This window comes from Crocodylus siamensis, chromosome 6 (assembly GCF_052110815.1).
Source record: "Crocodylus siamensis isolate JL-2025a chromosome 6, ASM5211081v1, whole genome shotgun sequence".
Classification (NCBI taxonomy): domain Eukaryota; kingdom Metazoa; phylum Chordata; order Crocodylia; family Crocodylidae; genus Crocodylus; species Crocodylus siamensis.
In genome coordinates, this window is record NC_143400.1 from 53,651,599 (window position 1) to 53,677,802 (window position 26,204).

Here is a 26,204-nt window from a genome sequence, read left to right on the forward strand (position 1 = left end):
CTACCTTGGTCAATGCTAACTTTCCTCCATTTTCCATAAGTGCAGATTGTAAGGGAACTGGTATAAAAAAATTTGCGCACACAGAGCAGAGAGACAAAGAACATTGTCTGTTGGGTTGTCACTTCACATATAAATCTCACCAGCACTGCAGAATTTAAACTGACAGTCTGTGCTCCGGCAGAGCAGAGTTGGTGCTATGAAATGCACTCCAGATGCTCAGTGGCATTTCCCAGTACCAAGCTATTCCTAATTCACAGCCTGCTAACGAAAACAAACATCTAAATGGAGGGTTTCACAAGGGATTTAAGAAAGGCGCTGGATCAGACCAAGAGATGAATGAAACTAAGTGTTCAGGGCTTCAGGACAGTTGTAATAGAGTATGTTGGTATCTGCTCATAGGATTATATACAAAGCATTACAGAAATGTGAGGGGGTTAGTTTTCCAGTGGCTCAGCAAGGCACGATTTGAAATGGCAGTGCCAAAAGCTTATTTTCTTCCTTAGGCGATGTCATTTTCACTGGACGAAATTTTTGGACATACCACCTAAAACCGAGAAACAGTATGAGATGCACTGGGAAACTACTTGTCCTACCAAAGTGGGGGTGGGGTGGGAAGGTTGTAGAGGGAGGGATCAACTATTAGTGTCTTGGTGTCAGGCAAGCTGTAGAGACTCACTCTACACAGGCACTTCAGCAGAAGCTCTCTGAGTCCCTTAAGTAATTGGGAATGAGGCCAAAAAACAAAAACCCTTGAAGACTCATACAAATAATTACACCCTTTCTAGTGTTTGGGATGACAATATCAATCGTAAAACCTTCAGGAAAGATTAATTTTATTTAAAGCTACAGTCCCTGGTTTTGTGTTTCACCATCTCTGAACCTTGGGAGAGATTACTTTAAAAAAATATTCCACTGACAGAAGATGATCAAATTTCCTTCCAAAATTCTCCTTATCTGACAGAAAATCCCAAGACAGATGCTGGTAATCTGCAAGGGTCCAATGCAGGGGATGCACGTTGTACTCAAGCCTGACAGCCAAATATTGTTGCCTTTCATTCATTTCCTGAATTTGATTTCTTTTTAAATAAATAAATACTGTAAAATTTCAAACAAACTTAATGAGGTGAGGCTTCTGAGTAGAAGGGGCTGGGCATTGGACACTGTGACTGCAAGTCATAAGCAACACAAGCACAATTATGCTAATGCAATTACTGGTCTCCTGATCAGGAGGATTTTGAATACACCATGCTACAGGAGATCAGAGGGGCCTGTAGTCTAATAAATTTTGGCAAACTCTAAACTAATCACAGGCGTCACAGGATGGCAAAATGGTAAAATACATTCTGTACGTGAGAAAGGACATTTCATACCCGACAACTCATCTAACATCTCTCCCAGTCATACAGTCAGTCCAATAAAAGGCATCACCAAAAAACTTGTTGCGTCTCAGATATTCCTTGGACCATCAAGGTTACAGCTACACTCCAGCCCTAGTACAAACTACAAGAGGGTGTTCTAGAATGGACATCCAGGTGAAGAGAAATGTCCTTAGAAAGGAACCCAACTACGGCAGCAAAAATGAATACAGATGTTAGAGACAAAAGAGTGTTTCAAGACCAGAATGCCAAAAACTACGCGCGCACACACAAAAAAAGAATCTCTCTCAAGACCATCAGTAAGTGAAAGACCATGAGAGAAGAGCCAATGCTACAATTAAAGAAAGTCAAGGCCAGCTGAGCCTCACGGCTGCACCAGACAGGCTGGCTGAAAGAGTTGTAGTGCTCCTCCATGGGCATGATCAAACAGAAACAAACCGGCTTGGCTTTTCTAATCAAGTGGAACCATGTGGTATCAGCATACGATATTATTAGAACCACCATAAGAGTTATTGCATTGCTGCGTCTACTCATTTACCTGAACCTGCAGCAGTTCCCCAGGTGCTGAACTCCAGTGCATGCAGAGACAAAAGGCTTGACAGCCCCCTCAGGGTGTAACCAGGATAGTTCCTCTGCATCTAGCCATCTCTATACCTCCATTTTTATCCCTGGACACTCTTCCAGCCCTATGTCCCGCTCAAGTTAGCCATCTTTCTTCTAGAGTTAAAAAGAGGCTTTTTGGTGACATAAGTTTAATGGCTGGCTTTGTTATTTTTTACCTCTTGCTATTTTAGGTAGGTATGATTTAAAGGCAGCAGTTCACACATTTCCCATGCATTTAAAGGATAAATATCACAAACTTGAGAAAGGGACAGTATGAGCTGGAGGGGACCCTCAGGGCTCCAGCAGGCCAGATCCAGCCTGGGCAAAAGAGAGGAACCACCCTTGAAAGAGCGTGTGCCACAGAAGGTAGGGAAACGGTGTGTTTATGATTGTTTGTGTTCTGCTCGCTAGGCCACACTGGGTCTGTCTGGCGTATTAAAAGCATAAGCAATCTGGGGCACAGACTAGTGGCAGTAGCTTCCTCCCTCAGATACTGGCTGAAAAACAACCCATGCCTGAGTGTCTAGAGGCTACTAAAGCAGACAGCACTGAGCTTTATTTATTTAACGAATCATCCACTAAGAAAATTGGGGCCAAAAAGTCATGAGACGTTGCGATAAAATGTCAGTGTCAAGTAACTTTAATTATCAAGAGGCCATTTCTAATATTCTAAATTTTGAGAGTTACAGGAAAAAAAACCCTCTCTCTGTCTTCACCACAGCAGTTGTCAAGTCAATCCCTTATAAAAGTCATAGCAGGATAAAAGAAAGTGCTTAGATTGGAAGTTGGGAGCTTGCTTTAGCTTGGAGGTCACCATCACAAGCACTGTATGCAGGAACTGTTCACTTTTCATTTTCAAAAATAATATATAAAAAGGTTTGGGCTCGGAATTGCTCCACACACAGTGCTAGGGATGTCTCCCTTTCTGTTACTATTAAAGGATTAATACAATACAACTGTGGCGACTCCACTGTGCTCCCATGCACGCCTCAGAGATTACTTCTCAAAAAAGTTTGCCTCCTAGCAGAAAGCTTTTTCCTACCTGCTCCTCCCTCCCTCTACAGAAGCTGATGGAAGTTGACTAATGTAGTTAGCTATCTTCTGATCAGAATTGATTTGGTAGAAGGTGGAAGAAAACTTGAGCAAAACACTGTAAAAATGTACTCAGACACTGAATTACTTTGCTTTTAGAAGCTGAAATGCATTAATGGGTGTGCGTGTGTGCGCGTAAGGGGTGGAGGGTGTTATTTTCCAAAGCAAAGTAAATGAACAACATACCTCGATGCAGTTAGGGGAAAAGCCCACAACCCCAGCTTCCTTTGTAGCACTCACCAGCATAACTCTGCTTTTGGAGATGCATTATTCAAAGGGAACATCTTGGCAAGCCATCCATTATTTATTTTTACTTGCAATTTACAGTATCAAGCCAAGGACAAAGTAGGAGTTTGCATACAGACAGTTTATTTCTGGGCTGCACCATACACTGACTTCCTTCAGAGGCTCTTTGCCAACTGAAATCGGTGATGAAACAAACCCATCATCAGTAAGTTACTGTTTTTATGAGGCTGATGGCATCGCCCCCCAGTACAAAAAGTGCTCAGGCTCATTGAGTTTGGAAAGGGCTAAAAAATTCCATCTTCTGGGCTGGCGGTCCTTGGCCCTGGCAGTCTCTCTCTGAGGTCTGCATCAGGGAATCTGCACAAGATGCTGAAATCTAAATGCAGGGGAACTGGTCCTGATGACCAGACCCTTGCCCTGATACAGCAGATGAAGCAAGAAACATTTCTACCTAGCAGCCAGCCTCCTTTCTTACACACACTCTCAGGAAATGAAGCTGGGCTCCACATATGGGAGAGGAAGTTCCTCATCCCTTTATCAGTCAAATCTAGACCACTGCAACCAGTTCAGTCTGTTTGTAGTTTGGGAGGAGCCCTCCTGTGATGCTTACCTGAGCCAGAGATGTGCTGGTTCCTTTTTTCAACTCTGAGAAGCTCTCACATAGCTTCCCCCCTTTGCTACTGGAGTTACATTTGTAGCATGTCCATCTCATCAGCCCTTGGGTTTCCAGGCCACACTCTTTGCTCAGCAGGCAGAGGGAGTGGTAGAGATGGCCACAGCTGTGAAAACAAGGGAGGAAACCATTTAGCATATTTCCCAAGCAGGGTAATACTGCATGGGTATTTACCTGAGTGAATAAAGCAATGATTGAAAAAGGAGATTTCCAATCCAGGGAAAAACCTACCCCCCCAAGGCCTGCTTACCTGTAATGTCAATACACAGAACAATACTGCTTCCACGCATCACCCCTGGGCAAAGTCACACACACACAGCCCAGCTAGAATCACATTTGCTGACAGAGGTACAGCAGGACACAGGGGTAGGACCTCTAGCACTGAAGACACAAGGACCCTGTCCTGGCTTTTCAACGACCCCTATTCAGAAGCAAGTGTTTCATGGACAAGAGACTGGAAGTGTGGGATCATGGTCACAAGGTCTTTGGAGAACCTTGGTTACAGGTAAAATACCTTTAGATACTGAACGATGGTCCCTGATGGAGATCAATGGCCCCATGTGAGAGATCAACTGTGAGACAAGGCAGACCGTATCATGCTTGCATGGCTCTGTTCTTTCCCTCCTGAGAGATGCTACAGCAACGGTCCCTACCCTTTTTTGTTTTCTGGGCAAAGACCACACTCCTCATCTACTGGGGCAACACATATCTGTGGCAAGCAATAATTTTCTGTGGCAGCAAGCAACACTGAAGGGTCTTGCAGGTGAGCTCTGGGTTGGGGACCACTGCTCTAGGGGATGGCATTGGACTGTTGCACCTCCCTGTCTTAAAGTCTCTTGCTATTTCTTGGCTGTTGTTCCCTCCATCCATGGATGGGACCATACACTGAGTATTCATCTTTGTAGGGTCCTTTAGTATGACAACACCCAGCAGTATGTCTTCATCTCTTCCAACCCTGCTACTGCAGTTCAGACTACCTCACCAGACTCTCATGAAAACCAAGACAGATGAAGGGCTAGCTGGCTGAGACTTAGCCCTGAGAAGAACTGGATGAATTTACTCACCTAATCATTACTATGCAAATAGTCCTCATGGTGAGTTTTGCTGCCCTCATCTGGGGGGCAGAGTCAATAGGACTTGCCAAACTGTCCACCTAGATCAATATCCTGCCTGCCAGTGGTAGAGAACCCAGTGCTTCAGAGAAAGCAGCCAAAAAATATTCCATAATGAGAAATTATGAGCTGAACTCTTCACAGTTCTGGATGTTTTGGATGTTCTCATTATGCACAAGGCACATGCTGCCACTGAAGGCAGTGGGAGTGGGCAGGCAACTGCTGAACACCTGGGAAAATCCTATCAAAACTCTTTCTGTTACCTGCCTCTTCCCATCATCCTATTCAGAATGTCCTAGACAATTCCTCTCTTTGTACATCCAGGATAACATTTACAAGTCCTTTCTGCAGAGAAGGACCAAGGCTTCTGGTAGGTAGCAAACAACTCTGGAGTCAGTACTGGTGTTTCACACCACTTGTTGGTTCAAAGACAAGACTCCCATTTGTTATATTTTATCAAATCCAATCCTGGAGTCCTCCCCCATTTTTTTTTTTAGGAGGCATTACCCCTTAAAAGGCAACAGACTGCCATCTCTTCTGTGCATGACCTGAACTACATCCTCAAGTAACAGGGATGAGTTTGTGCCTCTGGTCAATGTATTACATAGTCGTTGTACTCTCACTGCCACAGGCAGTCTTAAAAGGGCTAACCAGCCTGCTGGCTGAACCATGCTGATAACTAGGTGCGCTCCCCAGCTGAATAGCCTTGCATCTGCCAGAGGTATGTAGTCTAATTAAATTAAAGATTGTCCTTTGCCCACTTCAGGCATTACTAGGAACAATGAGGCCCCTTCCTCTGGGATCAGCACTCTCTGTGGGTGGGACTGGATGCTAGGGACTGAGGCAGGGATAAACATCTGGAAAAGGCTTAACATGGAAGCAGTTCAACCAAGCATGCCAAAGCTCTATGCCCAGGGGACTGAGGGGATCAAACTCTTTGGGACTCAAGGGACAGATCAGTGTACCAGTACCCTGATGTGGCCATGCCTCAACATCCCTTCTTCAAAGCTAAACCCAGCTGAGTTCCTTTTCCTAGAGCGCTCCCCAGTCCTGCAAGGCTGTTCTTCCCAGTCCACCACTGAAAGCCTCCCAGCTGAGTCACCTCCTGCTCCAGCTTCCTGTCCTGGGCTCACTGACCTTTTCCACTGGTGTCACAGGTTTGTGGAATTTTGCATGTACCCAGAGGAATGGGTGACAACATGGGACCCTAACAAACTCCATATATGCCAACAAAGCATGGCTGGAATGGGTTAGTCAGGGATGATCCAGCCTTGAGCAGGGGGCTGGAACAGATGACTACCTGAGGTCCCTTCCAGCTCTTTCCTACAATCCTATGAACTCCAACAACAAAGACATGATTGTTTCTCTCCTTTATTTATGCCTTTCACAGGCAGATTCCAGCTTCAGAGAACAGCAGAAACACTTTGCCAAAATACATGCTGGCATAGGACTCTGTCTACAACCCCTGTGTTGGCATAAAACATTTCCTAGAGCACTCTGCAACTCCCCTAAAGGCTGCAGGCACTGGGACACAGTGAAGGAACAGGAACAGGCCTTCAATTCTGCCACAAAAGCAAAATAAATGACTTTCCTCACAGCGGGGGGCAGCTTTGTGTCTTCTGTAGCAAGCTTCAGCACTTCCCAGTCTCTGTTCCACTTTTCTTTGTCTGCCTGATCTCCTGAACGTACATGACTACGGCTGGTGGAGGCACACCCACGCTAGCTCAGCCTAGTCGTGGCAATGCAGAGCTCTCTGCAGGCTGCAAAGTGCTACTGGAAAAAATGGACAAGCTCTTGGGACGATTTGGAGCACAGGGCTCCACTGCTATCACTTTGGAGTGAACTAGTGCAAAGCTGGAGTGAGCTACTGCACCTTTCACTGCAGGGAGAATGTACCCATAGATTGCGAGCACTTTGTTGGCACAGTGCCTACCATGATGAGATCTGATCTTGGCCAAGGTCTATATGGTCTGGAGGCTGGATAAGAGTTTAGGGGAGTTCCTGTTTCAAATCAAGTAAGTTTCTCCCATCTTTTATTTCCCATTGGCCCTTTTTCTCAGCCTTATTTTGAACACACACACACACACACGTCTCTATGCTTACCTGAAGACAATGATTTCATCAGCAGTCTCTTGCCTTCTCTTGTATTGCTGCAGACAGATACAACAATAATCCTGTTTCGGGGTCAGCCCTCTGGTGACAGAGGCTCTCAGGTTGCAAAGGGACCAGTGGAGATCATGGTTTAGGAGGTTAGTGGTAGTCTCTAGAAGGGTCTGTGCAGGAAGACAAATGCACACAATAGTGAAGTCGTGTATCCTCTCACCATGCTGCAGACATTTGTCACATGACAGTTCATCATTTTGAGCACCTTACAAAATAAAGAGCAAAGGTGCAGCTTTTCCTTATGCATACCCTAAGTGCCACCCTGCTAATACACAGCATCCCTTTTCCCCTCCTCAGGATAGGTTAACAGAAACAACAGCTTTCCCCCTTTAGAGAAGTAATTACAGTGCTCATTTTAATACTCTTGAACAGAATCGCTGAAAAACAGCTGCAATACTCCAGGCTTCCCTTGTCCTCGACCTTTCTAATAAACTGTCTGCACAAGGCTATTCCTCACATCCACCATTTTATTGAAATTACATGGAAGATATAGATGAAGTAGGAGCTGTAAGCCCAAATACACTCCACTCTTCAAGTATGAAAATACTAAGAACTGCAGTCTCCCAGGATACGGACAATTCTGCCTGGCTGAGTTGTATGCCATTACAAAGTTAAGAACCAGGGGCGTTTTACTGTGAGGAATATGTTTCCCAGGCTGCTGTATACTCAGTTCTGTTTATGATCTCAGAGCACACATGGAGAGGCCTATTAAATAGGAATGAACATTGTTCAAGCCCCACACACCACCTACAAACATTCTGCTTGGGGTTTGTTTTTTTTTTAGAGCTCCCACAGCACCGTCAGGAGGAGAAATCACCAGCATTCTTCCCAGACACAAGTTCAAAGCACTCGTTACAGACCTGGGAGCTCTGTCATGCCCATTACCTGCAAAGGATTTTGAAAACTGAGCACCACTTATGCAATTCTGAGGTTGCTGGAACATCACCTTGTGATGTGGTTGCACAAACTATTATACCTCTCTCGAGGTGGGAGATAGTTAAAGACTGGTTAGATCGCTGTATAAGGAACATTGCACAAGCATCAATGCCACAAGGTCCAGGAGACTGGCATTGCAGGTCTGGCTTACTAAATATCGAGACAGAGGAAAAATCAAAATGCAGTGGGTGAGCAAACACAGTGCACTGAAGTGTCCTAAAAGAGAAAGACTCAACTCAATCCAAGGCCTTGAAACTACAGGGATGACAACTATTTCCATCACTAACATATGGATAACAGTTGGCATGCCATGATGGCAACCTACAAGGAAAAGCTGAAAATAGAAATTATTTTTAACATTTAGTCAGTAGTTTATTATTGATATCGATTTTAAAGTTAGCCCTACTCCAAAAGGAGCTGAAGAATCAGGGTAAATTGGGAGCTGGTGCACAAATTCGAAACTTGGCACTACATGCACCTCTGAATCTGGAAACTCCTCTTCTTTTTTCTAGTGGTTCTGCTCTGGAGACAGCCTTTCCCCCACAAACCACCTTTATCCCTTGGAGGGAGATGGGTGGTCTGCTCAGGACTCTCCATTTGAGAGATGGCCTCAGCTACAGCTGTGGAGGAAGTCTAGCACAAGTAGGCAAGACTCCCTCTAGACAATCTGAATGGCAGGCTTGAGCTCTGTTAGCCCTAGCCTTGCTCCTGTGACATTGCAGAGAGGTTTCCTGTCTGATGGAGATGCAAAGTGGCAGTCAGATGCTACAGTGGAGTCCTCTTCCAGTGATTACAAAAAGGTAAAATCCTGAATGGTAACAGTCTTTCTACCTAGCGGTGAGTCAGGAGGAGGAGCCCAAGGTCCTTTTTGTCACAGAATGAACCACAGGAAGAGATATCTGAGCCCCGGGATTCATGACATAATGGAGAAGACTGAAGACTTCAAAGCAGAATGGAGCCAAGAGACCAAGAGAGGCCCACTCTGTGGCCTGCCACAACTCGCACAAAGCCCTGTGGGGTGGGAATTCTTACAGGGAGAGATGAGACCGTCCAACAGAGGGACTCAGGCCGAGGGAGATGGCGTTCTCCGGGGAACACGTACAAATCAGTGCTCTGATTGGAATAAGAGCAATGTCATAAGTGAGGCCCCTCCTCCATTTGCCTCAGAGGGTGATATCAAAATAATTTATTGTGGGCTTGAATCCAAACACTGGATAAAAAAAAAAAAATCTTAAAAGATGAGAGTACCCAAACTAGGAACCCATGCACAAGAACCAGTGGAGGGTCACTGGTGCCCTTTACTCTCAACAGCAAGACAGTGCAACAGCAACATCTTGCTTCTGAAAGGAAAGCGCCTCATGCAAGTGCATGTCAGTTCAACACAATGGTCCTCTTCTCCTCTCCTCGGGATTATTTAAGAGCATAAGGTCCCACCAGGTTAACTGGCAGAAGTATAGGGCACTTCACAAAACTGCACAGACTGTGTCGCTGGGCTCTTAAAGGGACAGAACCAAAAGGGGACAGCATGTTCTCAATGCTGCCAAATCACGGCAGATCAGAAGCCACCTGCCACCAAGAGCTGATGCAGTTTCCAACTGACCCTGACAAACAAAAGAGACACTTATTCTTCACGCTCATTGCTTTTAAATTGGAAAGAGTCCAGCAGATGGCAACAAAAATGGTCAAAGGGCTTGGGACATGATTTACAAGGAGAGGCTGAGGGAACTGGGCTTATTTAGCCTGATGAAGAGAAGACTGAGATAGGATTTAATAGCAGCCTTCAGCTCCCTGACAGGTTGTTCCAAAGAGGATGCAGCTGGGCTCTCAGTGGTGGCAGATGACAGAACAAGGAGCAACGGTCTCAAGTTGCAGCAAGGGAAGTTTAGGCTGGGTATTAGAAAAAACTCTCTCATTAGGAGGCTAGTAGAGCCCTGGAACAGGTTACCCAGAGAGGTTGCAGACTCTCCCCTTCCTTGGAGGTTTTTAAAATCCAAGCAGACAAAGCCTTGGCTGGGAGGATCTAGTTGGGGCTGGTCCTGCTTTGAGCAGCAGGTTGGACTAGATGTGACCTCCTGAGGTCCCTTCCAACCCTCATTCTATGGTTCTTTGACTCTAAGTGATCCTTGTTGGACAAGCCTACATGTGGGCTGTCAGTCTTCTCAGTTATCACTGCCAGACACCAGGATCAGGCAGTTAACCCGACAGATTATCAGCAACTGGTAAAAGTAACCAACTGCTATTTACTCCCTGCCTCCAGGCCCCAAGCGACTCAGAGGAGTCAAAAGGGAAATGGGGACCTAATTCCTTGAGAAGAAAGTGCCCTTCAAGCCCCATCTCCCTGGGAGAGGAGGACAGGATGAACACAAAGGTGTCCCTCATGCCCAGGGTTTTTCTTCAGAGCCAGGAAGCAGTGAATCCAGACAGTGTTTATTGGCATCCCCCCCATCACTCCTCTCTTCCTCCTTACCCCCCACTTTCAGACATACTCCATACAGGAACAGTTGCAGAAGCAGGAATACAGGAATGAGAGGTTCCTCCTCTCCAATGGGTGCCCCTGGGTGCTTCCTGCCAGCCAGGGAGCAAGTGGGGAACAGGGGACCCACCCACTGTTGCTGCCCCCTGCTGAGCTCAACTGCAGCCCCTCACAACCCTCCCAATCCCTTTCATAGGGGGAAGGGGCTCCAGAGATGCTGCAGCTGGGCTCAGCAAGGGACAGCAGTGGCAGGTGGGTTCCCCTTCCCCATGCTTGCTCCCCTGGCTGGCAAGAAACATCCCGTAGACCAGGCAGCAGAGGAACCCAGATTCTGTCACCACTGTTCCCAATCGGTGCAGGGCAGGAGCAGCTCCACCCTCCTTATCTTACAGAGCCAGGTGAACGCAGCAGGAAAGGAACTGGGTTCTTCTAGAGGTGATCCAATGCAGGCAGGAAAGGCCTGTGCATTGTAATCAGCTTCTCCCTGAGGAACACTAGTTTGTCCAAGGAGGAGGGTGGAGCACTGTAGGGGCCTGGGCTGCCATCTGTTAACAGGTCTGGAGGATGATGTGTGGGTCTAAGCAACCAGCTGTTCAAGAATGCAGAGGGTTAGAGTCTGGCCACATCCTTCCTCGCCCAGATTTACTGTGGGCACCACTCCACTCTCCACAGGAAGCTGACTGGTTACTCACCTCAGGGAACAACAGCCACGTGCAACCATGTCAGATTGGGTCCATCCATTCAGTGCCCTTCCTCACTGGCAGTGACTTCCAGTGGGGTGAAGCAGCTGGCCACCTTTTGGGGGAAGTGCACCTCATTTGCATCCAGGATGCACAATCCCAGTAGCTAACCCTGGAGTTCACATCCAGATTATGCACTGCCAGTGGGACACAAGGGGACTGCCAATGAACTTAACTTCTTGAGTTCAAAGCAGTGCTGCTGCAAAGAGCATTTTGGTCTGGAACCTGCAATTTTGGCAGTATGGCAATATGGGAAGGGCACAAAAGACTCCAAACTTTACACTTATTATCAATTCTTGTCATCTTCTTGGATGTGGGTGAAGATAAGCTGACTTGCCATATGTGGGAATGTACAATACCCTTACAGCAATATGAGCAATTGCTTATGTGGCAGCAAACACTAAAACCCTCCCACCCATAAACAAAGAGTTGTCTCCATTATTTTTTTCAGCATCAGGTAAACAATGTGGACTGAATGCAAGGTTGGATAGTAGTAACAGAGAAAGGGGGAGAAAGGAAGGTCAGGGGCTCAGTCTGATGTCTGCTAAGGTCCAGATAACAGCTGGAATATCCACAAAGTGATATCTGGAAGATGGGCTGAGGAAGACAGGTATGGAGTAGAGAGATAACATGCATTGTTTGACAAAGAAGAATCAGACTCCCAGGGACACACTTCAGTCAGAGTCCAGTTTCATACACTGCCTGCTAAAAATCTATGAAAAGAAATCAGACAAAAGTTAGCCTGCACGTCCCTTGAATACAATACAAGGAAACGGCTGAATGGCTCCATGACAATACCAAACACCTGCCCCAAATGACATATCCATGGTTCAGGCCCTGGGAATCTTGCTGATCTACTGAAGGATCATGTGGTGTTAAAGTAGTCAGGCATCCCCAATTTCCCCCAGAGCACAGGTTCCTGGGATGAAGAGGACAGCTGTACTGTATAATCAGTATTAGGAGGCAGTAGAGGATGAGATGGGGAAGGGGTGGCTGTGCTGTATAGTGAGAACTAGAGCTGATCTTAACTCTTTGCTGTTTCTCTTCAGTTATAAGTTATGCAGGAAGGCTAATTGTTTGAGACCCTGTCTGGGACTCCCTATGGAGTGAGGCAGGGTTGATCCCATGTGTATGAAGTTTATCCCTGATGGAAGGCGAGTGACTACATCTACCAGACATGGTATTGGGGTGGAGGGAATAACAATGGGCTGACAGAGAGCTGTGGGCTGGGAATGAGAGGTACAGGCAGAGTTTGAAGTACGGGAGAGAAAGCTTAAGGCCAAGAGCTACAGCCGTAGCTAGAACTCAGACGCCAAAAAACCCACAGAGAAATCAAAACACGTATACCCCATTTTAAGTAAATTTCAGTAGACAACTTAAACTACATCCACCTCCACATGTGCTGAAGTGTAGGAGAATATATGCATCACAACTGTTCAAGTGACAACCTGTTTAAGAATAATTTATCCAACTTCCTTCTCCTGTCTCATGGAACTAAAACAAATATATACCATCAGCGCTTTCATTCTTAATAACTTACTGTGTCAGGAACATACCACTCTTCTTCCAGACAATACCAGGTAACTTCTGTATCATAAAAAACAAGGGTTGGAAGGGACCTCAGGAGATCACGTGTAGTCCAACCTACTGCTCAGAGCAGGACCAGCCCCAAGTAGATCATCCCAGGCAAGGCTTTGTTTAGCAGGGTCTTAAAAATCTCCAAGGATGCATGGATAGTGCACAACCTCTGGGTAGCCTGTTCCAGTGCTTCACCACCCTTTTCATGAGAAATCTTCCTAATATCTCATCTAAACTTCCCTTGCTGTAACATGAGCCCATCGCTCCTTGTTTTGTCATCTGCCTCCACTGAAAACAGTCCAGCTCCATCCACTTTGGAAACACATTTCAGGTAGTGAAAGTCTGCAATTAAATTCCTCCTCAACAGTGGTGATGCGTAGGGGGTACATGTGGGGGCACGTGCACCCCCTGACATTGGCTACCACTGACACTCCCAGTGGGGTCTGAGGACGGTTGCCGATTGGCAGGCTGATGCCCCCAAGATTGTGGGGGCACTGAGAGAAGCACCGCTGGCACTTGTTGGTTTGCCGCCAGCTGCTTGGTACCCCCTGCTGGTCAGCAATCAGCTGCTGGTGCCTCCCCAGTATCAGGAGGTACCAGTTGCCCATGCCCCTCAGTCTTTTCTTCTCCAGACTAAATAAGTTCCCTCAGCCTCTCCTCAGAAGTCATGTGCCCCAGCCCCCAAACCATTTTCACTTCCCTCTGCTGGACTCGCTTCAATTTGTCCACATCCTTTCTGTAGTGGAGGGCCCCAAACTGGACACAATCCTCTAGATGTGGCCTCACCAGTGCTGAATAGAGAGGAATAATCACTTCCCTTGACCTGCTAGCAACACACCTACCAATGCAGCCTAGCATGCCATCAGCCTTCTTGGCAATAAGGGCACACTGCTGGCTCATATTTAGCTGACTGTCCAGGTTCTTTTCTGCAGAACTGCTGCCCAGCCAGTCAGCCCCCAGCTTGTACCAGTGCAGGGGATTGTTTCGTCCTAAGTGCAGGACTTTGTACTTGTCCTAATTGAACCTCAGGAGATTTCTTTTGGCCCAGTCCTCCAATTTGTTGAGGTCACTCTTAATCCTAACCCTACCCTTTAGCATATCTACTCCCCGAGCTTGGTATCATCTGCAAACTGGCTGAGGGTGCACTCCATCCTTCTTCCAGATCACTGATGAAGATATTGAGCAAAACCAGCCCCAGGACTGACACCTGGGGTACTCCACTTGATGCTGGCTGCCAACCAGACATTAAGCCTGCCAATCGAGCCAGTTTTCTATCTACCTTATAGTCCATTCATCCAACCTGTAGTTCCTTAGCTTGCTTGCAAGAATGTTGTGGGAAACCATATCAAAAGGCTTGTTAGCAGTCAAGGTACATCACATCCACTGCTCTTCCCACATCCACAGAGCCAGTCATCTCATCATAGAAGGCAATCAGGTTGGTCAGGCATGACTTGCCTTTGGAGAATCCATGCCGACTGTTCCTAATCAAATCACCTTTTCCTCCAAGTGCTTAGTCACTGAAGGGCAGCATGAGAAGATGCATACAACTTACCTGCTCATAGTTAAACGTATCCAGCATCCCCAGTACAAGTCCTTGAATTTCTCCAAGTTTCCCTTTACCATAAACAGGATCCTGCATCAATAAATAAATAAAATAAATCTGCAATTAAATAAAGAATACAAAGCATGGCAGTTCACACCATTACATTTTTATTCCCATAGGGTGTCATGGCAGATTACCAGTTGCTATTAAAAGGTCAGTGTTTAGCTACTACATGAGTTTATCAGAAACACCTGTTCCCTCCTGTATGGGAGGGCAAAAAATCCCCAAGAGATTCTGACATCTTAAATGGTAATTACTCTACTAGAATCAAGAAAGACCACTTAGATTACATTTTGCAGAACCATGAAGCCTGAAGCTACAGATTAAAGATTTTCCAAAGAGCATGAACTCAAGTTGTTATTTTGCTACTTTGTATTATAGCGTCTCCAAAATAAAACCAGAGAAAGTTAATTTTCATGCAAATTCCTAATGAAGAAGATAGCCTTAACAGAGCAAAGCATAGATCAGGACTGGGATCTTTCCATCTACTACCACAGAGATATGAATAGCAGCAATTTTACAACTTCATTAAGACAAAAACATTCCCACAAGAGTGGAGAGAAACTACACAGAAATGCCAGATGTCCTCTATACCTCAAGAGAAAGGAACACTGTTCCCTATGCCTGCTGGCAGGTTAGGAGTACTGCCACCTTTTGCCTTCTAAAAGAATGAAAAAGCACAGCTGAGTGCCAAGGAAGAAGGAGGAAACACTATTTCCAAGATATACGAGACAGATGTCATCTCTACACTGCAGATCTTTCTAAAAGGGACATGTTTCCTATGCCAAAATGTCAAACATAGACAGAATAATCTCTTTGCTTCAGGTTGCTGTTTTTTTAAAGTCATGTCATTGCAGTTCAATAGAGGCTCACCATTCAATCAAACCCATTTCCTCTGCTACAGTCCGCCTGGTTTTCAAGATAAAAAAGAACTCATTTTACGCAGTGATGAAACAAGAGCACACAAGATAAATGCATTGTATAAAAGAAATAAGAGAACAACCACAATATTACTCCTAAAAGGACAAATATGAAGAAACACTGAAATCAGCTGATGACTTCAGATACATATAATGAGATGTACAAAGTTGTGAGAAATCAAACATTTCACTTAACAGACTAAAATTAGAAGCAGTCAAATACCTAAAAAGGTTATCTGGGTAGTCCAAAAATCTGGTCAGGTACAATAGAAACTTCTGCAGAAAAGCACTCAGTAGCAAATTATGGTATTTGCCCAAATCCAAGATGACTCTAAATTCAAGACACCCCACCGCCCCCTTACATTCTATGCAAGGAAAATGTATAAATTTGTTCCAACTTTCCATCTAATTATGGGAGGGTCATCTTAAATTCATCCCCCTTATTGCTGCAGTGAGGAAAGCAGTGGCAGGGGTGAGTCAAACACGTTGACACCTTACCCCTGACATCTACCCCCATGCTGCCTGCCTCCCCACCCCCTTGCCCCATCTGCCCCACGTTTCCCCCACTCCTGCAGCCTTTCCACCCCCCCACCGCCACTTACCCTCCAGCCCCACTCCAGCACATTCTTGCTCTAGCCTCAGCCCAGCCTGCTAGCAGTGGCAGCTGCACCCTGAGCTCCATGGCTTGGCCAAAGATGCTGCTGCTGTGTCAGCTGTTCCTTGCTCCATATGCCAGGCATGGAGCAAGGGAGTAGATGGGGGACAGACAGCAGCAGCAGCTGCCTCTCCCCTGCTGCTACTCTGTACTCGATTCCAAGATGAGGGGCTATTTCACACCCCAAATGTTAAATGGGGGAAATAACCTCATCTTGGAAGTGGGTAAATACAGTAGCTGTGCAGCAAAAATCAGATGCAAGATTAAAGCTGAAAAACTGTTTATAATGGTAGGTTTGCTATTTTTGGCCTGGTTGGATTTGGTGCAAACATAATGCAGCTACCCCTACGTATACCAAGCACAGACCACCACAAATGAATCTGACAGCCAACAGACAGTGTGGATGGTGATGGATCACAAATATGGTCACAGGAGCTTACTGACTTATGCAAGCAGAATTATTGCCTCTACAAACTACATGAGAAAATAAGCATGACAGAACAGAGTAACAGGTACACTAGGCTCACACTGCAACCTGCTGAATGCTAATAATTCTGGCATTTAGTTCATTATTAAAAGACAGCATCCAAATGAACTTGGCATTTTCCAGGCACTTAGGACAGGCTGTGCTCTGAGTTACTTGACTTTTTAAGGGCTGTGTGTGTGTGTGCGCGCGCGTGTGTGTGTGGGCGGGGGGGCGGGGCATGTTTGTTTCTTTTTTTTAAAAGCCTTCTTCAAAGGCATCAGGTGCTGGCTGCAGGCAACGCTAGGGATTTTGACTGGGCTGTGGCAGTGCTCCTGTTGGGACTTAAACCTGGAGGTCCTGGCTAGAAGGTCTTGCCCCTCTGCTCAGGGTCATACTGATTGCCACATCTGGGGTCAGGAAGGAATTTTATCCCATGGTCGGATTGGTACAGACAGAGGGTGGAGCGGGTTGCCTCCTCCTGTAGTGGTGGGGCATGATCTTCTCCCTGGGATCTCTTGTGGGTATATTAACAACCTTTTACAGAAGGAGGATGTTGGCTGCCATGGTCATCCTGCTCCACCTGTGGCAAGTTTGTGTGTCATGTCTTGTGGCTGTGGCAGTGTTGACTGTGTAGTTTTGCTCAGGGGTTAGAAAGTGGATTTGTATAGGATGGCCAATTCTGCTTCAGGCAGGGAGTTGGACTAGGTGACCTCTGGAGGTCTCTTCCAGCCTTCCTTCTTGATATTTCTATGAAAGACAAGTAGCTGCAAGTTAGACTTGCTTGCACTCCCCACCCCCTGCCTGGTCTTGGTTCAGCGATGCTCCCTCCCTTTGCCTTCATGACAAGTCATAGCCTGGGACTTTTCGTTCTTTTGCTAAATCTCAAGGTGCTCACGACTTAGCTCCTTACACAAAACCAGCCATAAGCAAGCAAACAGACCACACTGTTTCCTGATCTGTGCAACTTTCTCCTGTACCAAAGCATTTGCCAATCCCTCACTTCTGGATAGGACAAGTCCTCCTCCTCTTCACAGAAATCTGAAGGCAGTGCAAAACTTTGAGTCAGAGACAAAAAGCCATTAAGTGTCAGCTGAACCAAAGATGACACTTTATTCTAGGGCTGCTCTGCCCCTAAGGACTTGTAATCATGGTTGCATCTTGCTATCAAAATTATCAAAACCAGCTGCTTCACCTGTTGCAGCATCTTTCAGAGCTGTTTGTTCACTGGGGACTGCTCCAGCTTTGCCCAAAACATTTTTCCCATGCCTGAACCAAGGGGGTTACACTTCCATCCCTCACATAGGTTCTTATGGGGGGAAAAAAAATGATTCCTTTGGAAGTGCAAGCTGCTTCTCTTTTGTTACGGATAAATTCCCAACCACAGCCAGTAGGGTTACCTCATTAGAAATAACACTGATAGTTTAGAAGGCCAGCTTCTAACAGGAGCTGGACAAATGTGATGGAGATCCCAGGTGGACTCAGAAGACTAGTGCTTTGCTGTAAAGAGGAGGGTAATCTGCTCTGGGACCAAGACCTTAGGCTTCTTGCACAAGGTATTCAGCCAGCTTACGAATTCCAATAACTACTATATAATGAAGGAAGTCAAGGGGGATTTACCCAAAGGTATTATCCAAGGAGTACACAGTTTCTAGCCATGGGAAGAGAAGTGGAGCAGGAGTGGGGATTTCTTGTGCAAAGCAATGTTAGGAGACTCATGCTCTGGAATGAGCTCCTATTTGCCTAGTCAGACTAGCTGCTCCTCAAAGGCTTATGCCTTAAAGGAACCTGCTGCCACAGCTCTGTGATTCTCTCTCCCCCTCACCCTGCAGAGGATCCTAGAGACAAGGGAAGGCAAGCAGCCAGTTTCACCTGGGTTCAAGATCTCTGCTAAGAGGCTCTCCTCTCTCTCCTAAGTACCAATTCAGAATCCAGACCACAGGGATGTCAAGAAGTTTATCCCCCAAAGCCAGTAAGGGGCTGGAAATATGGGGAGAGGAAAGCCAGGGTCCAAGCTCCAGTGACAGAAGTCCCTCCACTCCAAGAATTTAAGAAGCGTTGCTTTGCTAATGCTGAATTTTCATGGAGTCCATGAATGCCAGTTGATTCCCCCTACCACACACTTGCACAAAGCCAGTTCCAGCTGGGCTCCAAAAGTGAAATCTAGGATCTTTTCCATGCATGCTCTTGCCTGTATAAATTATCTCTCTTCTTCATGGTTTACCATGGCTTAGAAGTTTCTTCCTGACAGGGGGTAGGTTAAAGAGATTTTCCTGCTAGAGTCCCTTGATATCAGCTGCTGGTGTTTCATAGCAGTCTTCTACTAGTAGCAGTCAGCTACCAGGCTGGCCAGAAGTGCTCTAGTCAGCTAGTACTTATTTTTCTCTAGGCCCAAATATGATCACTACATCAGACTATTAGATCTCCTGCTGGGACAGCTTGGTTCATGCCTCTGCTGCACTCTAGTGAGCTTATTCTTTAGAATTTACCTTTCCCTGGGCTCGAGGCCCCAATCTGCCAGCAGCTAATGCAGAATGAGGATAAACAGGCTCACCCATCTGTACAGCAGTTAAACAGTGGGCCAGGTTCTTTCCTCTCAGCTGGCGATATAGTCATCCATCTAAGCCTTCCCTTTCGTGATGGACTATGGAAAGAGATGCATTAGCTGGCAGCTGTGGAACACAAATGACACTTCCAACAGCAGCCTGGAACAGTAAGCACTATTTCAAGGGCTTACTGGACACACTGCTGAAGAGTAACACAAATCCAAGTGAAATGACAGTCTCTTGTACCCTTGGGGATAGACTCTCAACAGTTGGGGTAAGAAAATCTTTTTCTTCTTATCAGTTCAAGAAAGCCTCTTAGCAGGTGTCCTGAGGGCTAATGACAATCTCTCACAAGCTACTTGTTTAAAACAAACAATGCAAGCCTTAAGAAATGAATGGAGTCATCCAAACTGGCAGAAAATGAAGGCTGCCTACCTGTCAGAATGCCATATTGTTTGGTCACTCTATGGTTATATTGGTATGGACAAAATATATATCTCATTCAAGTGAATTCACTCTGCACTCCTGTTTACAGCACATGGTTTTTGCATTGCCAGATTGCCTTTGTTGTCCGGTAGAGTGACGTGTTTGGGCTGTGTACTACAAAAAGGTGTCTCAAGACGTAGAAGAGATGAGGAGCTGTCAAACTCTGCTTATTCAAGATCAGCACGTATGGTGGCTATCACATGAACAGCTGCATATGATCAACACTCTAGTTCATCTGGAGTTACATGAAGAAATGCATACTCCTCTTCTGGTAATGTACTTGTCTTCCACATTAGTCTAGTCTTCCCTCCAGGTGATATGAGGCTCACTTATGATATGAATATAAAATTATATAGTTAACACCTTACATGCAGGGAGCACATGACATGAATGGTTATCTTCTAAACAGAAAATTTTCCAGTGAACAAAAAACTATCCAGTAGCTCATAAGAAGGTAAGGCCTCTGAGGAGAAAATACATGGCAGCAAGACTTGCATGCATAATGTAAAATGTGGTGATTTAGACTGCATGAACACAGCTTCCTACCTCCAAGAGTATTAAAACCAAAAGTGAACAATAAGTATCCTGTATTTTTGCAGGGTTCAATATCAGTTAGTGATATAAAGCCAAGGTCTCTGCCCTATGCCAACAGTCCAAGGTCCAAATTAAGCTCAGATGCACGAGTCAAAGTTACTAGATATGGAAGAGGTTAATTACTTTCCTAGCCACCCTCCTTGTCATCTCAAGTAGGAAGCTGGTTTTACAGACTGTTGTGATAACTTAAGACCAGAAGTCCTTTGGGCATACATGCTGGACACTAGAATAACTGCAGAAAGTGCTGGCACTCCAAGCTATAAGCAGCTTCAAAAATCAACATTTTATAAGCTACTGTTTGTTATCTCTTTGGCTTCAGCAGTAAAAACATTTTAAAGATCAGAGACTCAAGCACTAATGGTTAATTTTTGTATATATATTTTAGAAGTCATAAATAATTTGTTGGGAAGGCTAACATAGAAATTAAATATATAAATAATTTCAGCTTACATGAACAAGCCTGTGCATAAAAGCACACACGACTTCTACTGAATAATAATAATAATAAAAACCTCAGTTTATACACTTATAAACAAACTCCCTGGCAATTCATCAAAACCAAAGGTGTCCCCTTTGCAATGTGCCACAAGAAATCTCAAAGTCAACCAGCCTTCCCCATCCAGGTGAGGCGAGGCTGAGGAAAATGGACTTATTTAGCCTGGAAAAGAGAAGATTGGCAGGGGATTTAATAGCAGCCTGCACCTACCTGAAGGGGGGTTCAAAAGAGGATGGAGCTGGGCTGTTCTCAGTGGTGGCAGATGACAGAACAAGGAGCAATGGGCTCATGTTGAAGCAAGGGAAGTTTTAGGTCAGATATTAGGACAATCTCTCTCACCAGGAGAGTAATGTATTGGAACAGGTTACCCAAGGAAGGTGTAGAAATTCCAACCCTGGAGGTTAAGAGCCGGGCAGACAAAGCCTTGGCTGGTATAATATAGTTGGGGATGGTCCTGCTTTGAGCAGATGTGACCTCCTGAGGTCCCTTCCAACCCTCATTTTCTATGATCCTATGAATCTATGATCCATTACACAGCAACATCTGGTTAGTTACAAAGCTTTTGTTCCTATTAATCACACTGGATTTATGAAATAAAGAATGTGTCTGAGCCTTTGACTGTTCTCAAAGTGGGGCTGTGGGAGAGTCTGGGCGACTTTGCTGCATTTTGCATAATTCTGAATACAGTAGCACTGTTCATTGTGAAGTGGCTCTTGAAGATTTTAAGCTGACTTTTATACATGTGTGTTTTAGACCTAAAAGATCCTTGTCAGTGCAAAGTTTGCACAGACTATAGCTCCATATTCTAGCTATTAATTATCTGGGTATTTTCTTAGGTTTCATAAAACATATTTATAAAGTGTTGGCAGTGATAGGAATTCTTGTAAATTGACTAAGGGTTTCAACTGCGCACTAAACAGAAAAAGGCCCTATTTTCTTCCCATAAACCTCCCTTACCTAGTTTCTGCCCTTCCACTTCCTGTGCCAAACCTCTTATATAATCTCCCCCAGCTAGTTTGATTTACACCTGACATCATCTTGCCAGCCACTCCCCATCACTGCAATGTGTTTTGTCAATATGTTCTTCCATATGCTTCTCAAAACCCTCTAGTATATGCAAAATATACATGTATTTAAGTGTGCAGCATATCTACACAGGATACAAGATTCATGGTATAGGCAGAGATAGCAGTACAGCCTAGAATAAAGATTTCAAAGCAGTTCTCATTCTAAGAAGCTATTTACTGAAATTTGGCAGAGGAGGGGGAAGGCATGCAGGAGGGGAAAGAAATTACAGCACTCCAGGGCAGAGATCTGGCTTGGGGAATTTGATTTTGAACAATTACTTTGTCAACATTTGTTCGGCCACTTCAGAAGAAGAGAGAGAGAGGGGAAAAAAGTTTTCCCCATTTCAAGAAATTTGCAGCCCTTCATCAAGAAACTCTAGCACTGCTATGCTCTGCAGCCAAAGTGAAATTTGGCAAGGGATCATTCTGACATCGAGAACAAAGACTTCACTGTGTCCATGCAGTTGTCATCCTAGTTTTAAGATATCAGGAAAGGGCCCCCAAAGTAAGTCATGAGGCCTCTCATATATCACCCATATGTCTAGCTAGTTGGTCTTCTCAGGTCAGCTTTGAGTCTAGAGAAGCCATCACTGACAAATTACCATAAAATAATTGGGCTAACCCACCTCAGAGTGCATACTGCTCAATGGTAGGTTTGTGACTGTTGGCAATGAAGCACTTAGTAGCCAGTAAAATCCATGGCTCATGTGGGCCACAGGGTCAAGATGATGCTATAGATTCCCAAGGCAAGGAAGGAAACCAAACAGATGAAAACCCAAGCCTGTGAAATAGTATCGCCTCTTGTGCTGTTCGTAGTGGTCTGAGATGTTCACGTTTTGAGCATCCCTACGGCCTGAATTCCAGCCTTGGATGCCTCCTTGACTGGAGATGCTGGATTCAAAGGAAGACCACATTTAAGGAACAGCTAAGGAAAAAATAGAGGAAAGGCTGTGGAGGTGGGAGGTCATTATCACTGGGGGTAGCTGTAGTGATGGGTACTAGACAGGGAGAAAGAAAAAGAAGCCAACCTTTTAGGGGGAAGTAGGAGTAAGATGTAGGCACCCAGAAGTCAGGGCAAATAGAGGAAAGGCTGTGGAGGGGGGAGGTCATTATCACTGGGGGTAGCTGTAGTGATGGGTACTAGACAGGGAGAAAGAAAAAGAAGCCAACCTTTTAGGGGGAAGTAGGAGTAAGATGTAGGCACCCAGAAATCAGGGCAGATATGAGGTACAAGCTGCACTGCAAGTTGCCTAGACATGTCTCCCTAATGGCAAAAATGACCCTGAAGACTTGAAGAAGCCACCTTCACATGGAGTCTGACACATACAAATGCTAGCAAGACGCCAATATTCACATCTGCATAAGAAGGGATTTGGGAATTCATCAGTCCTCAGTCAAGAGCTGACTGCATCCTGGGACGATGCTCAAGTGATAGATGCCTTCCAAAGGTTACATTTGTGTAAAACGAAAAAAGTGTAGTTTTAGGTCATACTGTATTTTATAAGTAAATTTTATTTCAACATGCATAATTTAAAAACAACAGCATGGAAAGTACATCATACTGAGACACCATATAAATTATAGAGAGCAATGGGGAACTCAGGACTTCAGCACAGCATGTACGTGATCCATGACACACAGCAAGTTATTTTTATATCCGTCAGAAAACCACTCTCTCTTTTCTAAAGCAATCCCTTAAATGTATGGCTGACGAAAACTTATCAACAGTTAAGTGGTAAATGAAGAGATAGCAATTTTATGTACAGTAAGTCAGTTTGACAAAGTGATAGGGAAGATATCTCTGATGCAAATCGTTTCTCCTATTAATGGGGGCGTCACTTCTTGCTATGTTATTAAGTAGGCTCTAGAGAGCAGTCAATGCCATCAGAATAAGCAGATGCCACCCAGAGCTCCCTCCAGTTTGGAGCCAGAAGGTTACAATGGCTCCTAAAAAATCTCTTTAGCTGATCCCTCTATTGGTCAGGTTTGCCTCTCCCAATGGCCTCCATCCTACCCTGCAATAAGCCCTAGTGCTTTCACTTTGCATTTCTTTTGGCTAAATCCATTACAAAAATCAAAGGGGAAAACATTATTGTTGCCAGGTGTAAAATGCAGATAAACAGCCTGAGATACATAAATGTTGAGCTTGTAGTTTATTGCTTTTATAGACTTATGATGCCCCTTTGAAATACTGTTCCTGGGAAAAAATATGCTTTTAAACCTACAGCAGCTAATATACAAACACACCAGACATTTAGGCAGCAGCTCTCTTACCACGTAAATGGAGAAAACCGTTGGGTAAGCAGCTGTTTCTTCTCCTGTGCCTAAGGCCAGCTAAAAGCACCCTCTGCCCATATGAGACCCACTGCAACTGGGCTCTTAGCACATGCTGTGAAGTTATCAGGAGCTGAGAACCCAAGTGCTGTTTTGCCATTTGGAGTGAACTTCCCACAGGACCTGGGAGTTAGCTCCACTTGGGAGGATGGAGGTGATGTTTTTCATGCCCATTTACCTTCCTTGAAGACATGCCCCCATCGGGGGACAAGGTACTTGTGCACTGATTTAGAGACCTAGGAACAGTCTCCTCCTGCCTCTTAAGAACAAACGCTGACCTGCTGCCACGTCTTTTAGGATTTTACATGTTAAATATGCTTATTAACATCACTTAATAGGAAATCTGGACATTTTTGCGCTTTACTTAAATATGCCAACACCAACAGCAACTGCTCTCGCACACAGCTCTGGCAAAATGGCTCCATACCACAGGCCAGCTCCTTAACTTGTGGAAGGAGGCTATACTTGGGAGGAGAGTTTCTTGTGAGTTATTAAAACGTGTGAATTTCCTGGTCTTGAAAATTGAGTGTGGGAGGGCTAGTTAAAAGGTTCCTGTAAGAGTTTTTAACCTGATGGAGGGGTATTCTCCATCTTCACTTTAATGAAGACCCAGACAAAAACCATTCATGAACACCAGCATGCAAAAATCAAGACAGGCAATGGCTACCATTTTCAAGCCTGGGACTTGTGTGGGCATTTGGGATGCTCAGCACTGGATACCAGGACATAACCCCATTGCAGCCATAAACAAGTAGAGCAAAGGAATATCCTGCCTGGGAGAAATAAGACAATAAACCAAGCATCTGAGACACTGGCTAAAAGTCTGTTTGTATGTTTGCATCTAAAACCTCGCCCCCATTTTCTTCCCAAGTACATATAGCAAGCAAAACCTCCTCTGCTATGGACTTCAGATGAGGACATTCTTGCAACTTACTGATGAAGCCGAGTACGCCAATGCAGTACTTGGGTACCAAGCTAATGAATACAGCATAGCCCAAAAAACCAGAATTGCTTGTGATCATAAGCATACGTTATTTTCCAGGGAGATGATGATCTACAAGAGGCAAGTACCAGGGCTGGCCTTAGGGAAAATGGTTCCCTGGGTGAACTTGTATTTTGGCACCCTTGCTTTAAGTATGGAGTAGTATTAATGAAAATTTCAGAATAAAGCCCCATGGGGAGCTGCTGGGCTGGATCAAGAGACTTGTACCTTGCAGGCAGGTACTGCTGTTGCTGTAAAGGAATGAGGCGGGCAGACTGGACAAGGACGCTGCCCACCTGTAAAGCCTGCCCTGACAGGCGCAACTCTCTCAGCGTGGGAGGCGCTGGCCAAATCCCCCCCACGGAACAGGGAACATTCAAGTAAGTGCTGCAGAGACCTGTTTTCTTCCAACTCAGCCCCACCCCACATGGTACAAATGCACCAGGCTCAGAGCCACACAGCTGCAAACACCAAAGCACCCTGATGTTCTTTTCTCCCTATTTTGAAAAGCTTTTTTAAAAAAGTCAATAGAATTTAAGTTTCTGGCATCTCCGATTTCCTACACTGCAAGGGGAATTAGGCTGTATCTGCTTGCAGAACGTTAATGGAGGATTATGGCTTTGTAAAAGAATTAATGCTCAACCTTTCATCTCTCTTCAGACAGCATTCACCCACTTAATAAGATGAAACTTCTCTTAATACCCCCGGGGATTCCTCTAGGATCTCTCCTAATACATTTCTGCTCGGCTTCCTGTTTAATAAATAAAATTTTACAAAATCCTGTGTTAGGGACAGATAAAAAAAAATCTAAATCTAATGTTAATCATAATTTCATAAAGCCTCAATTACGCGAGGTTTAGTCAATACAAAGTAAAAACCAGATCACAGGACCCAAGCGCTTGCAGCATGAGCAATGGAATCTGTCTCTGGCATCTAGGCATCCTTTAAGACAGCACCTATATATCAACTTACAGAAATTAGCATCTCCATAAAGCCGAATCTCTAAATCGACACTGGTCTTCTCTTTTTAGATTCAGCTACTTAAACATGCAATATTGTAGCCCTT

At 45.1% G+C, this 26,204-nt stretch overlaps 1 protein-coding gene across 3 annotated transcripts in view; it reads right to left on the reverse strand.

Annotated features, from left to right (window-relative positions):
- Positions 1-26,204, reverse strand: part of VPS8 (VPS8 subunit of CORVET complex) — a 151,996-nt gene that overhangs the window by 17,799 nt on the left and 107,993 nt on the right. For all 3 annotated transcript variants that reach the window (XM_090051167.1, XM_090051165.1, XM_090051166.1), the window contains exons 42-44: positions 14,545-14,625; positions 7,206-7,375; positions 3,928-4,096 (exon numbers count right to left, since the gene is read on the reverse strand). In XM_090051167.1, the coding sequence (XP_089907293.1) occupies positions 3,928-4,096; positions 7,206-7,375; positions 14,545-14,625 (420 nt within the window). The remainder of the gene's footprint in view (positions 1-3,927; positions 4,097-7,205; positions 7,376-14,544; positions 14,626-26,204) is intronic.